Source organism: Colletotrichum godetiae (genome assembly GCF_030913485.1).
Source record: "Colletotrichum godetiae strain CBS 193.32 chromosome Unknown BDP55scaffold_6, whole genome shotgun sequence".
Lineage (NCBI taxonomy): Eukaryota > Fungi > Ascomycota > Sordariomycetes > Glomerellales > Glomerellaceae > Colletotrichum > Colletotrichum godetiae.
This window is the reverse complement of record NW_026851254.1, coordinates 1-17,699: the sequence shown is the minus strand read 5'-3', so window position 1 is coordinate 17,699 and position 17,699 is coordinate 1. Positions and strand designations below refer to the sequence as shown.

Sequence of the window (17,699 nt, the reverse complement as noted above, 5' to 3'; positions counted from 1 at the left end):
GGTTCATCAGTCTCTCAACGAATGCATCTACGTAGTACTCCGTAGAGACCAAACAGCACCTTGGGCTAGGCAAGCGACCCTGCAGTGGAATAAGGTATCCGTAAGTAATAATGCACAGCCTGACTGGGCCTAGGGCGAAGCGGGAAGTTGCGAGCGCTGCATTGGGCTGGGCGCAGCAAACCATTCAGAACGGACGGAATCACAGGCTACCCGCCAACCCCGAGAGACAGATATTCCTCCGATGATCAGATCCAGTTCTATTGCTTCCCTGCGGCGGCCCTCTCCATGGGTACGGAGTAGCACCGCAACACACAGTCGATGGGCCGACCGCAAGCCGCCGGGAGAGGTCTAGCCCGTGGATCCTTCAAGGACTGGACGAGACTGTCATGGGCCCCCTCATTTCGTACACGATGGCTGTGCTCGAATATCCGTACTGGCCAGTGGCTACGACTTGCAACTTTCACACATGACCTACGTTCGATCAGTCGAGAACGAACAATTGTCTCGAGCTAACGCCATCTTCAAAGTTCAAAGACTATGGGGGCTGGTTCCTCTCTGGCTGGGCTTCCAACGCCATCAGATGCCTCTGTACTCATTGGCCGTTCTATTTCTGGACAATGTACGCCGTCCACGGCAGCTGCAATTGGGAAGTTGGAGTCGTGTTAATTGGTGCCCTCGAAGGTGTCGTCTGTTTCAGAGTATGTGAGCGCCTAAGAGCCAATCACGCTCGCTCATCGCAAACAGCCACGTGAGTTGGGCCATTTTGGTTGGGAAGCTCAAGTAACTGGAATCTGACTGAAATCTGAAGACGACGCATTGGGCCTGGATGCGCCTCAGGCAGCTATCTTGGTCCATGAACCCCCGGCCTGAGGCCGAAGATCTAGTGGTGCCCCGCCCTGCCCTGCTTCCAAGGCCCGTCATTTAGCCGAAAGAGCTATTCAATTCTTCACTCAAAAGGAACGTCATTGAGGCTCTTCCTTCTTTCAACTGCCACAAAAACACAGCGTCGAACTCGGACTTTCCAACCGGCCACGTTTTGACACAGCTGGAGGTTAGATAGAAATCTGGCAACATTCCTCTGCGGAGGACAGGAAGGAAGAAAGAGAAACTGATTGATCGCGAAGCTGATCGAATCATCCCAAAAGGTAAGGCAAAAAAACAACAAATCGCGACGAGCAAACAAACCTGCCGTCTTTTGAGCTTTCCATGATGAGATTCTTTTATTGGAGCTGTCTAAATTCCCCATGTTGAGACACTTAATTACCTTATACGCTTTGTCTGAAAAATCGCGCTCAAATACTCTCTACCTCGAACATAAAAACAGTTATTTCTGGATTTTTGGCTAATTCGGAAACATAGATCAGATTTCTTCTCAACGAACGACCTCTACGACTGGACGCGACGACCACTCGCGATTCGACTTTTTTTTTTTTTCCTCGACCCGCTGACTTTTCTCTCTTGCTGACCTAAACATTTCTCTGCCCGTTGTTGACCTTTTCGACGGCCCCACGTTTATCACATAATCATCCATTTCCATTTGACTGTTCCCGTCGCCGCGCCTGTTGATATCCACTTCCCACCTTTCGTGGAGCTCCCGCCGTCCTACCATACATAGTCTGTACCTATCGAGTATCGAGCTTGCCTGCTACTTGCCCCACCAACATCGTCACTCTCCATCGCCATACACATATATCAAACATCGTCACAAAAGCCATGGAGATCGCAAACGGCACCGGCGCCGCAGCCGCGACAGCTGGAGGAGAAAACCAGACAGCGCCTACGAATGGCGATGCTGCCGCTTCCTCGAGCGACTTCAAGCTCAAGTTCTGCACGGTGTGCGCGAGTAACCAAAATAGGTACGATACAACCACGACTTCCCCCTTTGCCGCTTTTTTGTCACGAGAGCACATTCGAGCATCATGGACTGGCCCGCATCCTGTCCATGAACCCAATCGAAGGAGAAACAACACTAACCACCCACACCCTCCTTCAAACAGATCAATGGTCTCCCACCTCCGCCTCGCCCAAGCAAACTATCCCGTAATCTCCTTCGGCACAGGCTCCCTCGTCCGCCTCCCGGGCCCCTCCATAACCCAACCAAACGTCTACCACTTCAACAAGACGTCCTACGACTCGATCTTCAAAGAGCTCGAATCAAAAGACACCCGCCTCTACCGCGCCAACGGCGTCCTCAACATGGTCGACCGCAACCGCCACGTCAAATGGGGCCCCGAGCGCTGGCAGGACTGGCAGGTCGGCATGCCGCGCCTCACCCACGCCGAAGACCGAGGCAGCGTCGGCGTCGAGGGCGGCGTTGTCGACGTCGTCATCACCTGCGAGGAGCGCTGCTGGGATGCCGTCATTGACGACCTCATGAACCGCGGTAGCCCGCTGAATCGGCCGGTTCACGTGATTAACGTCGATATCAAAGATAACCACGAGGAGGCGAGCGTTGGAGGGCGCGCGATTTTGGACCTGGCAAATGCGTTGAATGCGGCGGCGACTGAGGAGCGCGAGGCTGTGGGCGCCGCGGCGTTTGATGGTGGCAGCGCGGGGGGTAGGGCGAGCTTTGATGAGAGGGTGCCGGATATTTTGGCGGCGTGGCAGGATCGGTGGCCTCACTTGCCTGCCGTGTGGACTCTTGCTTGGTTCTGAGAGAGCTGGGTCAGTACGCGCGAACTTTGTGGCGGCATGTTTGTTGGTACGAGAGCTCGACAATGCTCTCCCGAAGTTGGAGAACCTCAATTCGAATTGGGGATGAGTAAAGGCGGCCGCTACAGTACCTACAAAGACGAAGCCGTTATTTGGTCCGGTACGGAGGTTCGGAAACACTTCCCGGGTCACTGGAGATCTCACATCAAGGCGGGGCGGCTACGCCGATCACGATCCTGATCCCGACGCACGGACGAGATCGAGGGAAAGTCATGGTTCAGTCCCCGTGAGGAGGTTACGATTGCAGTTGCAGCTCTTCAGTATTGATCGACACGGTTTCCCAGGTAGCTTCTTCGTCACATGACGAAAGGAAGGGTCATGCGAGGAGGCCAGCATCATGAGCTCCGAAATGGAAAGCAGCTCGGGAGAAGGGAAGATGGAGCTTGCGATTCTATACATAAAACAGACCAACCAGGTCAAGATCCATCATCAGACGAAGAAAGTAGGAGGCAGTCGTTGACGGATTAGAAATGGGAATTGGCGGAGAGGAAGCCATAGCCGAGATCGAGGGCCGGATGGCGAAGAGAAGCTTAGAAGCTTCGGCTCCGCCAAAGAGGTGTAAGACGGCGACTTCACTTGGCCCTTGGCCGTGTCAAAGGTGCGAATCATGAAGAGAGAGACTTCAGCATCTCCAGCCGGAAAGAGAGGTTCGGGTTCGGGAGAAGATACCCCCCAACACACAGACGAACTATGAATTAATGATACCACTTCCCAAAAGACAAGAAAACAATCCCCTGGATCCTGGTTATTGAGTGAACAAGCCGTGCCGAAGTCACCTTTGCCTTATTTCAATCCGAGTCGCGTGGAGGGCCTGCAGGCTGCGACTCGGAGCCCCAAAAGCTCGAGAGTTCAATCAAACGCCCGCGTGCCGTTGCCGTTGGGCCGTTGGTGTCGCTTTAAGCTATCGAGGCCGCGTTTCGGAGCTAGCCTTAGTCGAGGCAAGTTTCACGAAGCTTCGAGTATCCCGTCATGGTGGTGTGGGTGTGTATGTGCCTTCGCTGGAACGTGACCGGGGCTCGATCCCTCCCATACCTTCGAGTGCCAACGGCGGCCTTGCAGCCTTTCCGTCTCTGGGGCTAACTATCCCGTAGTTAGTGTGCGTTCGGGATATGTGGTGGCCCGGGAGATCTGTGTGATTCAATAGACTATGCCACGGACCGTGAGGTTGCGTTGAGCACACGGCCTTCTAGAAGCTTTTCAGGCTGTGGCCTCCTGGCAATAACACGCTGCACTATTGCCAACGCTGAGTGATGAACCGGACTAGAGTGGTTTTCTCATCGTCTTGCGTCACTGCGCGTAGAACAGTAGTCGGAATGTCCTCCGGCTAGACGGCAACTTTTGACTACCGTTACGGCGCAGTGAATTGCACACACATTGGCGTTCTCATAACTAGGATAACTCCGTACACCCAAGCGAATTTTGTTCTCCGGTGTCACCAGATTCCAATCTCCAGGAAGACTGTCTAGGCCTTGTCGTCAAGGGGAACTGGCAAAGCCTGCGTCCGCAGATTGCAGGCGGATGAACCGGACAGTCCAGGGCTAGGAAGTTTTGGAGCGGTGGGGGTTACGTATGCGAGCCCGCGTACTGTAAAGATCGTATCCGCGAACCCTCATGTAACTCAGCGAACACCCGGCGAGGCCATCTCAGCCCGTCGAATGTTCGAAGGCATGGCCAAGCTTCATTCCCGTCTCAGGCCCTCAGGGTGGCCGGGTCGGGCAACGGGAGGGGTTTATGCGGTCTGAAGGTACCTTGCAATGTCACATGCCCCCGTTGAGCCTCACCTCGTGGCCGGGTCTCTCCCACCCTGGAGCGTCTGGGTCTTGAATGATTGGCTCGGGAGGATGAGCACAAGATGCTACAGCCTACCGGTACCGAATCAGGGTGTGCTCGAATGTCGCCGTGAGGATGCGTATGTTGAAAGGCACTGACAGCAGAATGATCGCGGCGCGAAAACGGTGCTGGCCCATGAGTATGACCAGTGATGAAGGCAGACGCCTTCGAGATGGGTGCCAGATTGGGGATCTGGATCTAGAGGGATGGATCCCTCTCTGTGGTTCCAAGAGGGCTGGACCAGTCGAGACTCTGGTGAGCAAAGTGTTTGTCGAACCAAAGTAGGAAGGGCAGGGCGGGCAAGATGAGATGTAATCTAAAGTGCAATAAAACGATGCATGGGGGCCGGCGAGGTTTACGCACCGGTTGTCCGGGCAGAATAACCAGGCATAGGAAGAGGTAGCGGCGGCTGAACGGGACGCATGCATGGTACATCCTGTTCTGAAAGTACGGAAGAGCGCTCATCAGCACCAAGAAGTAGCATGTCGTTGAGATGGAACTATTCCTGAACACATTTTTCCTCGTCATCCATAGCTTTGCGATTTGCTTGCCTCAGAGTCTCCCGATTGTCTGGCCACAAGAGCTGGTGGAAGCAGAGCCAAGAGTCTGGGGTTGTCAGAGACGTCCGCATGCGTATGGACAGCAGCGTAGGGCGGAATCTGAAGGGCAGAGACGGACGACAAGCAACGGTGACAGCTTGTCAAGGGGCTGCAGAGGCAAAGCCAATGCCTTGTCTTGCCGCGCTCGCCAGCCAGCATGGCCCAGCATCCCGCGGCTTTGAAAGGTCTCGTCTCGAAAAGGTAGACAACTGTCGAGCTGGGTCCGGCACCCCCTTGCTCAAGGACGCAAGCAAATCGCATCTCCACCATGCTTAAAATCTATCCATGTCAGTAAGGGCAGGGGAACGGAGGGCAAGCCGCAAGGCACGTCTGCTGTCCGGATATGCCCATGCCCAAAGCTCAGCGAGGCCCTTGTCGTCGTCTCCAATTCTTGTCCCATTTCCCACAGACACTGCCACCGTCGAGTGACAGGCCGGGCCCTGGAGCAAATCCACCTTTGAATTTTGCTGCTAGCGCGCGCCAGGTGTGATGAACCAATGGGTAGTGGAAAGGCCGCGCCATCACAGCATGGGTAGAACATTTGCTCAGGGGTGACGGAGGCTGCATTGGCCCTGGAGATCTAGGCCTGCAGGGTTGCATGAGTGAGGGCTGGTTCCTGAAAGTCCCATTGTTGCGAACAATGGGAAGGAGACGTCAATTTACTATGTATGGTGGAAGTGTGCGCGAAAGAATTGATGGAAACCATGATGATGCTGATGATTATGTATGTGTAGGAAGAAGATAGAATCATTTGAGTTACGAGTATGTCTACCTTAGAATATGTGCTTACCTACTCCGTATCTTCCAGCTAAATTGTGCGGGAGTAGCCATGGACTGCAAATTGTCTTTCGGCAATGACACTGCCAACGACAGGCAAGAGAGGCAGGAGCATTCCCTTCCTTGCTACCGAATGGGTAGTAGGATTTGTGGATGAACCCGCGAATCATTTGCAGTCTACCGGGACGGTACGTACAACGTCAGATTTGCAGTGGCTACCTCTAATGGTTCAGCATATCTGCAAGGTACCTACGGATAGGTACTGCTTTGGGTGTCATCAGCAATGATTGATGGACGGTTCTTGGTCCTGATTCTGTGCCTGCCAATACCCGCGTGATGTGGTAGTGAAATCCACCTACCCATCAAGCCGGCGATGGCGCAGCAACGTTGGGGCAATCTTGATGGGAATCAGGATTCCGCGTCTCGATAATTATGAGTAGTAGTATTCGTATATCTCTCGTTTGGGTCCTTGTTCCCCCAGGGCCAAAGGTAGAATATTCGCACATTCATCGTCCATGTCTTGAATCGTGCCGTGTCTTTGAATTTGTCTCGTTCAAAAGACCATTGCATCTTATCCCCTTTGCAGACTTTTGCCAATCAGGCCGGAAGACGGACTAACAGCAACATCTACCAGTCCGTTTCAGTCTTTCAGAGATTCAGCTGGACCGGGGATGGATGAGACTGGATGGGGCCTCGGGGACCTACGGCGCGGGCATTCCAAGCTGGAAATGAACATGTAGGGCGAGACTTTTCGCCCATGGCGAAGGCTTCTCTCTCCCGGTACCCACCAGGGTTAGCTTGTTTTGACCGATCTCTGGCTTTGTGGAAGCTGCCCGTCCATGTAACGGCACTTGCCATTTCGAACCTCGACTCGAGTAACTTGCGCAAGTTTGGGTTGGTCTTGAGGATGGTCTTTGAGGGCGAAGCCCGAAAACGAGGACAACTTTGAACTCCTGTCTCTCCCTCGAGGGGGGAGAAGAAACAAGTGTTTGGTGCTTGGGATGGTCTGAGCTGGCTCCCTCCATCAGCTGGGACGGTGCCATTTCGAAGGTATCGCATCAGTACCTAGCTGTGGTTGTGCATATGTATTGGGCTACAAGTGAATACACTACAGAGTACTCCGTAGTTGGACAGGATGATAACATACCGACCTCCTCTGCCGGCAAAAAGGCCCCCTACTATCACCACCATCATGCGTGGATCGTCAAAAAAGCCATCAGTGATCATGGACGATGAACATGACGATTGGAGCAAGTGGCCCCCAACATTATCCCCGGAGGTGACCCAAAAGAGATTGATCATCGCACAACCACGGCGGAGAGTCGCAATATTATCATGGGCAATTTCGCAAGTACCACGCGATGCATTCTCCAGCCATGATCGGGTGTCTGATGCACCCAAGGGTACATATCTACAAGAGGAACAAGACAGGACAACGGCGGGCTGTGTTCTCCAGCGTCATTTCCCCTCCTCCACCCCCCTTACCCCTTCCCGGCAGCGGCCCCCTTCCCCCTTCCACTAAGGTTGCCGTGCGTGCGTTCCTCCCTTCTCGACTCCTTCTCGACCTCTCGAGTACCTACCTACTTGGTGTAACTTGTACCTTGTATCTTCCAGCAAGTCCATCCCTTCCCTCCAGCAACGCAACAGCGGACAGCGCTAAGGACAAGCTCCAGCGCCCAGAGCAATTCATCACTAGGTGCTGCAATCGCTGCCCACAAACCTTTATCAGTGCGTCCATTAAAGGCACCTATCTAAGCGACTCGCGAGTCCTCTACTTGTGTTTTTGTATTATTCCATAGTAAACACACCACAAGAGTACATCATCCATCGTAATTCGTGGCCCAAGATCCTCCCCGAGTCCCCAGTGCCTCCCCCAAAATCCACTGAACTCGCCCGTTCACCCCCCCCATGCCCCCTTTTTCACCCAACCCCCAGGGCCCCAGCTACTCCTCCTTCCGCTCCAACGATTGGTTCCATTGGTCGAGGCATCCCAGCCAGTCACTTCGACGTTTCATGCCTCACCACCTCCGTCGCGGATTCTGCTCTTGTTCTGCTTCTCTACGCCGTTTGCCTTGCTGCATGCGCTCTGCCTTTGCGTTGCTCTCGAGTTTCTGCTCTGCTTTCAAGGTTGCCTTTTGCTCTTTCGACCTTTCTTCCACACTACCTTACCTTACGGATCCAATACCTTATTCTAATTCGGCTTGCGCTTTGTCTTTGCTGCAACTGCAACTGCACCTAGCCGCCCTTTGCATCTTGTCCCACTGCTTCTCTGCGGCATTTGCTTTTTCTCTGCATCCACCACCGTCAGAATATCCCCTTTTGACACGACATTTCATCCTCCCGCCCTGCCATGCCGTGTCACATTCGCCGTCTGTCCGTACATTGACGCTTGAAAGACACAGGTTGGGAGAAACCACAACCCCTTTCTTCCTTTCACCCCCCTCTACCGCGATATCTCACCACCAGCCTGCGACACACTCCTCGACCATCTCCAATACTTTCTTTATCCGCCACCCCATCTCCTGAACCTGAGCCTGAACCACACGCAGTCCAGTTCGCACACCCGCCCAACCTTTTACCGACATACTCCAAATAAAGAAACCGAGAAAAAGCTTCCGCGACAATACGTATTTAGGTTGGATTTTGGGTTTTCGCCTTGGTTTTGAGTACGAGCGTATACCTGATTGGATTAGCATTCTGTGTCACACGTCAGGCGAGTGCGCAGCACGAAGAAGAAGAAGAAGAAGAAGAAACGTTCAGCTACCGCTACCCCCGACCGAATTGAAAGACCCAACCCTTGACCACGACCTCCTTCTCGACTTCGACACTCCCTTTGTTCGCTGCGCCGCGTCTCTGTTCTTTCGACAGCCTGCCGCTCCTCTACGCGCGAGCATACCCCCATACAAAACTTGTCCAGGTCTACCATGAATGGTCGCAATGCGCCTCTCTCACCTGTCTCTCTAGGTGGAAGCGAGTGGTCTGTTGGCAAGTATCCGAACATCAACGACGACCCGTACGCAAAAAACCGCGGCAACATTGTATCACCGCCAAATTCAGGAGGCTCCAACGGGGCCATGAATGGCAATTTCCCACCCGGTCCCCGGAGCGCCGGCGGTCCCTCACCACCGCCTTCTGTCGGCCGGTCCAGCAATGGCACCAATATGTATGCGAGGAGCGAGAGCGGACGGAGTATCCGCGAGGAGCAAGCCGAGGGCATACTGGGCGAGCACTACGTCGCTTTGAAGAACTACCTGAATGGCGGTTCAGGCGGGAAACCAACACCCCCGAATAAGGCACGCGACAAGCTGTTGCGCCTATCGTCTGTCCAATTTCTCGAACTCAGTACCGATGTCTTTGACGAACTATTGCGGAGACAGTCCCTCGGTCGCCGACCTTCGGGTCCTGGCGGTCAAGGGCCACCCCCTTACCTGATGCCCGAATCCAACTTTCACCCCAAACGCAACCAGGCCAGGCAAAAACTGTCATCCCTTGGCCCCCCGCGGTTTCGTGATCTTGCGACTGATGTCTTTTGCGAATTGGAGAGAAGGTTTCCCCGCTTTGCCGCTGGAGACATCCCCAGAGTGGGTAGCCCCGTATCGGTCCGCTCGCAGGCGACCACAGTCAACGGGAATGGCTATCCTCCCAGGAGTCAAAGTCGGATGAGGCGGCCCTCTGACGCGAGTTCTATGAGAGGGGGACCACCACCACCCGACCCCTACGGAGTGCCTCCCTCGCCGGGCATGCCTCCGAATGGCGACTACAACCGGCCGATGCAAAAACAATTCCAAAGCAATACGATCGTGCCGAACAAAAGTACAATGGTAGAAGAGGATGACGATGGCAGTCCGAACGAAGACGAAGAAGCTTTTGGCCTTGAAAGAACCGCGACTAATCGCAGCAAGAGAAGCGAAGTTACGGAGCGGAGCGCGGTAGCATCAGAGGTGATCTTTACCCAAAATATTCTCGTATCGAGTGGAGACATTAACAGCTATGACAGGCCGACAAGAAGCTTTTGGACGAATACCAGACGCAAGTGCGCGACCTGCGGGAAAAGCTCGACGTTATGGAGGATGCCATGAAGAAGAAAGACGATGAGTTGAACAGTGTTCTGGACGGAGAGAGATCACGGTCGACAGCTGCGAACATGGAGAAGAAGGAATTCGGCGACCTCCGTCTCGGTCTGGAGAACAAGCTCGCTGAGGCTCAAGACCTCAACGCGTCGCTGAAGCAGGAGCTGGATCGCATGCGGGACGATCACGCCAACGAATCTCGGCAAATGAGAGACCAGATGGACGAATTGCGACAGTCTAATGCGGCTGCGGGTCCAATGAATTCCGGCAATGCAGACAGAGAGCTGCAGATGGAAAACCAGCAACTTCGTCAGTCTCTACAGGAGCAGCAACAAGTCACAGAGGAGGCTCGACGCGAGGCTCGGGAGTTCCTCCGCGAGATGAAGATGCTTTCACAACAGAGTGGCTCAACCTGGCAAAAGCAGGAGGAGCTGGAGAAGACAATCGAGCAGCTGGAGGCAGAGGTTCGCGACTGGCGCAATCGCTACGCAAGAACAAAGACACAACTTCGCAGCATGCGAGCTTCCTCACTTGGACTAACCGTCGAGCAAGATGCCTCGAAGTACATCAGAGAGAAGGGATTTGCACAGGACGGAGGTGCTGTCAAGGACGTCCACGTCACCAAATTCCAGATCGCTATCGACGAACTCCTCCAACGCGCTCGCGCGGAGAACCCAGACACCGTGATTGACGCTATGAAGCAAGTCGTTGTCAGCGTTCGCCGAATTACTAAGGATATCGACGAGGGTGTTGCTACCAACGAGATGCTCATGCAGCAGCGCTCTAAGCTCAAGGGCAAGATCTCCTCGACGGCCAACCACCTCATCACGACATCCAAGAACTTCGCTTCATCGGCAGGCATTACGCCAGTTTCTCTGCTCGATGCTGCGGCTACTCACCTGGTTGCCGCTATCGTCGATCTCCTCCGAGTTGCAAAGATTCGATCCACGCCTGCCGGCGAGCTCGAGGATGAGGATGATGGCACAATTACCCCCGTTGACTCGACCGGTTTCTTTTCCCCTAGAACTGCCTCGAGACAGGAGTCGATAATCCAGGAGTCGTTGCCGCCACTGGGACAGGCACCCGCACCATTCCGTGGACTTGGCGGTGGTCGAACCAGCATGGACTCCTCCGCCTACAGCCCCATCAACTCCCCTCGCCAGTCCGCAGACGCATACAACCAAGCCCGCGGAGCTAACGGTATGAACGGGATGGGTGGTTTTGCAGGCATGAACCAGAATGGGCCAACCAATGGCTACGGTAACGGCATGCGACAACAAGATACCCGAGCCGAAGATCTCAAGATCTACCTCGAAGACCAGACCGCAATTTTGGTCCAGAATATCCAGAATCTGGTCGGCTCCATCCGAAGCGATGCCGCCATCAATCAGATCACATCCGAGATCAACGGCATCGTAGAGGTTGTCGACAAAGTCATTGGTGAAACCGAGGCATCTGGCAACGGTGGCATGATTCCCCGACTTGTCGCTTGCCGGGACCGACTTCTGGAAGCCAGCGATCGCGGCATGGACATTGACCGCGGCCAAGACGTTGGTGCCACCGGGCGCAACGATCGCGAATGGAGGATGTGGACGCAGACCTTGCCGCCCATTGCTTTCGAAATCGCTCGGGAAACCAAGGAGTTGGTCCAGCGCGTCGACCGGATGGCCAGCAATGGAGACGACGACTTCTCCTAAACTCTCTTCGAGGTCAAGAGAAGTTTCGAATCCAGCCTTCTTTTCTAAAGATGCGCATAATCTTGAAATGACAACACAACACAACCCTCTCTTTCACTGAGTGGAAGAGAGATTCGATACCCCTGCTGTCCTTGGGGCGGCTTTGCTTGCGTTTATGTGTTCTGCGAGTTTTGGGACGGTGACGAAGATGAAAGCACAAAAGGTTTACCTTTCCTTCTTTGTTTCGTGTTTGTCACTTACGTGTATACGCCCTCCCACCTGCGGGGGTTTATTGGACCTAAGCATGGTTTTTTTTATAGAATGGGGCTCGCTCGGTCTCTACAGCCTTGAGGCGTTTAATTTTGCCCGAGGAGTTTGATACGCGAAGCATGAGAGAATGGGGTTCGAGGGAAGACTTGACCGAAGGGGGGTTTTCTTGTTGTTTAACGTCACGCGAATGAAGTCGAAAGGATTCGGGAACAAGAGGTCCTTGAGAGACCTGCGAGGTTGCCCCCCCCCCCCCCCCCCCCCTCCCCCAACACACCCCTGGCTATGTATTTCAGGATAGGAGGCGCCGGAAGGGGAGGTTGCTGAGGACGTTTTCGATGAACAAAGATAGGATAGCCCTTTTTAAAGTACAGCTAATGCTAAAAGTGCCTTCCTCGTGAGGCATGAAACTCAATCTCATAAGACATATGCGGTTCATAAGTGAAGGACGTAGATACAGGTGAAAGGTGCGGCTTTTTGAGCGGACCCCGAGGTGGTTTTCTCGAGTACGAGCAAAAGCTAATAGCTAGGTCTGGCACATGACAGTCCCTGTGACGCCGCCATCGTCAAGCTGAGCAACGGGCTTCTCCACGTGGCGGCGGCGGCGCGGACGAACCGGTGCGGGGAGGGCGAGGAGCCACTTTTCTCACGGAGGTTGGCGGGGAAGTTGAAGAGATCACTCCCTCTTCTAGTGATTAGCGATTACCTATGGGTTTTGTTCTCCGAATATGCCGATGCCTATATCGTAGTTGTTGTCGGTACCAATGGAAACTTGTTGTCATGGAAGGGGTCGTTGTCCGCGGAGGATCGGCCTCAACTTTGTGGTTGGTTTGTTGGTTTTGGCTGGAGCCGCCGCCGGGTTCATCCCTTGAAAGTGGGGGAAAGGGGGAAGTAAGGAGAGAGGTGCCGAGGGGGAAGCTACCTTGCTTGCCTAGGCAGGTTGAACGACCGTTCTCTTTTCTTCCCCCAGAGCGGACAACTTGCGAAAGTTGCGCGAGCGAGTGCCAGCAAGGATGATGTTGAATCCCCCCGGTCGTCATGTGCTTTTACCCTTTTTCCTCTTGCCGTCGTTCCGATGTCGTAAGATCACCAACCATGGCGTTCGATTAGTATAGTAGTAGGGCTGACGCCTCGCCAAGGTTGGATGTAAGACCTGGCCGGGGGGTTGGGTTTGCTCTGGGCTGGCTTGGCTCGTCTTTATCGGGGAGGCACCCCAGCTTTCTTTTGTCGCTGGTTGTTTCCTGTTCGCGTTGCGTGCGTGCTGCTTCTGCTGCTGCAAGTGTCAGCTTACTTACCGTTCACTCGTTCTGTTCATTAGGGAATCCGATCCTGATCCCATGGGCCAATGAGCCTCATTTCCCCCTCTTTCCCAGGTGGCTTACGGCGGTTCCTGGAGCCATAGGAAAGCTGGTAACTGTGAATTCCGGCCCAGCCACGACGTTTCTTGTCGTGCAGCCGGTTTGGGCAATGAGTGAGACAGAGTGGTGGACCACTAGTATATGTTGTACAGTCGCGCCCATTCTCTTACCTCGACTGTTCAAGGTTATTCATCGTTTTCCGCAAGCCATTTGGGATCCTGTGATGAATATTCACATCATTTCGCGATTGTGATTACTGAGCCGTCTAGGACCCGACAACCACGACCCCTCCCCCGCCTAAAATCATCTATCCTTGCGGACCCTGGGTCTCATCAATTCCCATATCATCCAAGAACCTGCGGATGGCCAACTGGACGTCGCTTCATTCACCTCAGTAATGGAAACTGCCCGCGCGGTCCCAGGTGAGAATACTACCGCTGCGATGGATGTGTCGAACAACAAGTTGCATCTCCTCGGCTTGCCCCTTGAGATCCGCCTCCAGATATACGGTTGGGTTCACGCGGCACATCCAGTAGAGCACGCGCAGCTCGCACCGTGGTATCCAAATCCAATACATAGTGCGTACTTCCTGAGGCCCGTCAACCCCCCCGGAATGGAAACTGAGGATCGTACCGTATCAGGGAAAATCGTGAAAGTCGTCGGCGAACCTTTGGGAGAAGAAGACGGCTCCAGCAAGGACCAGAAGAATGAAGAGTCGTCGCTGCTGTCGCCAAACCGTCCAATCTCCGGTATCCCCTCGGCGCTCCTGGAGACCAATAGGCAAATCTACAACGAGTGCCGTTCCTTCCCCTTCCACACCAACGAGTTCGTCTTTGTCAACTGGTTCTCCTCTGGACTCTGGGCGGCGCGGGCGTTTACGCGCGGTCTGCGGCCATGGCAACGCGATGAGATGCGGTGGGCGCGACTTGAGATGCTCGGCCGGGACTTCACGGGCCCGGCCCTCAAGGAGTGGACTGAATTGTGTGAGCACTGGGCGTCCGGGCTTCGGGGGCTGAGGCTCAAGATCTTGATCGGAGGTGGGATATTCGAACCGACCGCCCCGTTTTCTGCGCTGAAAAACAATGCAGAGGCCCAGGCCATGGGACTGGGCTCCAAGACGACAAGGCCCGATCCCAGGCCGGAATGGATCGAGGAAGGGCTGCGGAAGCTGAAGGCGTTGAGGAGGCTGGAGGTCGAGCTTTCGGTGCTGGATTGGGGTGATGGAGAGAAGCTCGAGTGGTGTTCTGAGCTCGGAAGAATGTTGAACGTCGGCAGGGAAGAGAAGAGCCTCGTCGTTGTGAGGTGTGTCGAGAAGCTTAAGGAGGATAGTGGGGCAAAAAGGCAAGTCTTTGATGGCATTGTGCAGTGCTGAGCTCCCTGCTGAGTATTTCTCAAGCATAGACTGGGATATATGGCTTTCAGGGTGATGGCTGTTGGCTATTGACCCTCAAAGTCCAAACGACGAACGACGAAGACAAAAGACTAGAGGTGTGTTTGATTATCGGTTGTCATGCTGAGAATGAAGTCGAATTGGGGTACTGTTATTGGCTCAGGGGCCAGGCGTTTGGAGGACACAACTAGGAGTATGGTACTAGGCGTATTGCAATATGAGCAGTGGTTACTAGGATTGATATTTCCCTTGTCATGAATACCTCAGGCTCTTCTCTGAAAAGGTGAATGAGGCAAGACCTAATATTCACTGTTGAAGTCCAGAGGTAGGTGCTATTGCTCGCTCCTGCCTTCCTTCCATCTGAAGGTGACCCATCCGGCCATGCCTTCTTCTTTCTTCGCCTACTTCAAAAAAGTTCTGGCTGCTTTTCTTTCCTTCTTTTTCCCTCTCCAAGCAGTCCATTGTATGCTCCCAAGAGATTTCTTTTTCTCCCTTCACCTCTCGGCCTCCTCCTTTCTTGGACCCTCGGCTTTATCCTCCACGCATCAATTTCTTGTCCGCATTGCCTACTTGCAACCCTACAAAATATTATCACCTCACAGGATAACGAACGTTCCTATTTGCGACATTCAGGCGCTCCTTGGGCCGATTGACCTTGAGAAATTTTCTTGTCAGTCACTTATTCCCTAGTACGACCGACTTTGATGCGTCTAGGTATGAAAAGTCGCTAACGAGGTCACAGATTCTTGTGTTCTCAACAAAGAGATCATATACATCCCCCGCAAAAACGGCACAAGAGCTTCTCAATCAAGCAATCACTCACAAATCGTCTGGTACGTTGAGACAAGTAATTCAGTTACTTTGAAGCAATACTTACCATTTCCAGTGAAAATGAGCGGTCACATTATGCGCGGTCGCTTCCACCCTCACTGCCCTGAGTTTAGCATTGACTACTCCACCGCATGGGCTTCCGAGGTTCGCATTCCGGTTCTCATCCTCATTACCCTCTTCTTGATGTCGATGAACCCTACCATCGCCGATATCATCAAGGGAACTGTCTGGAGGGTTGTCAAGCCCATTGCCCTCCTCATTGGCTATGCCTCTGTCGCTGTCATCCGCATTCTTATCTTCATCTTTATCGATGGGCCTAAGATGATCACCATCCTTCTCACCCCCGACAGACGCAACAGCGTCGACTTCCTTGGCATCGATGTTGAGAACAATACCAAGCTCAACGCCATCTGGAGCCGCCTCCACGCTGAAGAGGAGTGGGTTCCTGGCGGCGTCTTTGACAAGAAGTACAAGCCGTTCCTGCCAGCTCGCAACATGAAAATGGCTGGTCCTCGTCAAAAGAAGGTCATGACCCGCGACCGTGGCCTCTCTTGCTAAATCGACTTTACTCGGGGGCGCATTGCCAAGTCCATGAACAAAGACATTGTGGGGGAACTGGATCTTCTTGAGGAACCGGATCTACCACTTGGAGACTTTGATCGACTTCATTCGACCTACCAGGAATCGACTTTTCAGCAGCGAAGCATTAGACGGGGCTACAAGATACGAGTGAATGGTCTTACGGCCGTGGGGGCTTCTATTGGGGAGTTTTGGAATTTGGTCTGACCTCGCTGTTCATAGGCGGGCCACTAGACCTATCATCTTGGGTGTCTACTAGTCGCATCGAATACTCGACCACGAATATCTGCAGCGGACTCGGTGGTCTTGCCCTGGATGATATGGATAGATTGGATTTCATAATCGTCTTGGAGCCAGGAAAAGTTATAGAGAGAGAGGTACCCACGGCCGTACGAGCTGACGAAGCTCTCGACCGTTAGACGTCGGTCAAGAAAGGGCTCCTAATGACTCAGATGAAATAGAACGATAATGAGACCCTGATACATTGCGAACTGATTCCCCTTGTCACGGCTTAGTGCGGTTTAGTGTTCACTCAGACTGGTGGGAGAGATGTGACGTTGATATGGACATCCACTCAGCGCGGAAAGGTCCCGCCAGTGTACAGGGAACTGTCGCGAAACATTGGCCAATCGGAGCATGGCGGCGAGCGTCTGTCTTTAAGCTGTTCATCTACTCTCTGACTCTTTGACAATTTGTCTTGAACAGAGAACGCTATTCTATCACTCGCAGAATCTCAACATCCGTCTATGCCTTCTTGAAGTCAGCCGTATTAGAGTCCAAAGCCATGCGTACTCGTCGGTCATTGAGCACATAGGAATTTACTGAATAATTGAGGATCGAGACGACTTGTGCTTCAACTCGTCCGAGTGGAAAACCACCCATCTGCGGTTGTGACGTAACGCACAGCTGAACTGTTTCCCCTTCCGTGAATATAACCCCGAGATTTCTGAGTCAACTTCAACCTAAACCGAACCCGAGGGGGATATTGCACTTTTGGAGTAGGTAGCTGTTCGCAACTAGAAACCCCCGTCAAGCAGGGTCGCTAACCATGTGACTTCGCGCCAGTCTCGCTCCAGAGCCCCTCCACTTGTCCCCCGACAATCCGCTTCAGCCCGCCCCGCACTCCCCCCCTCTATGCTCTCCCACACCCCGGCCGTGACTCACGTCCCCCCCTTCCCGGTCACCGCTGCAAGTTGCAGCAATTAGTCTCATTCCCGTATTTTCGATATCGCGCTGAGACGCGTGTTGAGTTGTATTTTCTTCCCCCGACGTCGGGTTGTTGGTGTACAACGGCTTCTGGATGGTAGTCGGTTTGTATGCGTACCTACTTAGCTGCGTGTGTGTGTCATGTGGTTTTTGGGGGAGTCACTAGGTACATAAAGACGGGAGGATTCCCGTTTCGGATGAACTTCGTTACTGACTTCTCACAACATCAGAACCACATCCTGAGGAACTGATATTCTTTCACACCACTTACACGTGTGATTGGATTTCTCGTTTTCCCTTTCTTTTCTCATTCGTTCTTTGACAGGAAGTCGACCTATCAGACGTCGTCGGTTCCTGGAAAAGGATTGCGCATTTCTAGTTCAAAATCCCCAACCGGCATTTGA

General features: G+C 53.5%; 5 protein-coding genes across 5 annotated transcripts; all 5 read left to right on the top strand.

The window, feature by feature from the left end:
• Window positions 1-1,713: 1,713 nt before the first annotated feature.
• Window positions 1,714-2,655, top strand: BDP55DRAFT_724691 (RNA polymerase II subunit A domain phosphatase SSU72; the record flags this gene model as incomplete). Its single annotated transcript, XM_060578919.1, has 2 exons — window positions 1,714-1,856; window positions 1,998-2,655. The coding sequence occupies 2 exons, from the start codon at window positions 1,714-1,716 to the stop codon at window positions 2,653-2,655; spliced, it is 801 nt and encodes a 266-aa protein (XP_060433799.1).
• Window positions 2,656-8,842: 6,187 nt separating this feature from the next.
• Window positions 8,843-11,685, top strand: BDP55DRAFT_690848 (uncharacterized protein; the record flags this gene model as incomplete). The annotated part of the gene is made up of 2 exons (XM_060576908.1): window positions 8,843-9,859; window positions 9,916-11,685. The coding sequence occupies 2 exons, from the start codon at window positions 8,843-8,845 to the stop codon at window positions 11,683-11,685; spliced, it is 2,787 nt and encodes a 928-aa protein (XP_060433798.1).
• Window positions 11,686-13,189: 1,504 nt separating this feature from the next.
• BDP55DRAFT_649667 (uncharacterized protein) lies at window positions 13,190-14,931 on the top strand. The gene has a single exon (XM_060573923.1). It carries the CDS (start codon window positions 13,687-13,689, stop codon window positions 14,659-14,661), a length of 975 nt encoding a protein of 324 aa, XP_060433797.1. The 5' UTR covers window positions 13,190-13,686; the 3' UTR covers window positions 14,662-14,931.
• Window positions 14,932-14,998: 67 nt separating this feature from the next.
• On the top strand, window positions 14,999-15,470 carry BDP55DRAFT_338964 (uncharacterized protein). Its single transcript, XM_060566903.1, has one exon. The coding sequence runs from the start codon at window positions 15,061-15,063 to the stop codon at window positions 15,367-15,369; it is 309 nt and encodes a 102-aa protein (XP_060433796.1). The 5' UTR covers window positions 14,999-15,060; the 3' UTR covers window positions 15,370-15,470.
• BDP55DRAFT_338987 (uncharacterized protein) lies at window positions 15,304-16,168 on the top strand. Its single transcript, XM_060566904.1, has 3 exons — window positions 15,304-15,368; window positions 15,422-15,512; window positions 15,566-16,168. Exon 3 carries the CDS (start codon window positions 15,571-15,573, stop codon window positions 16,066-16,068), a length of 498 nt encoding a protein of 165 aa, XP_060433795.1. The 5' UTR covers window positions 15,304-15,368; window positions 15,422-15,512; window positions 15,566-15,570; the 3' UTR covers window positions 16,069-16,168.
• The last annotated feature ends 1,531 nt before the right edge of the window (window positions 16,169-17,699 follow it).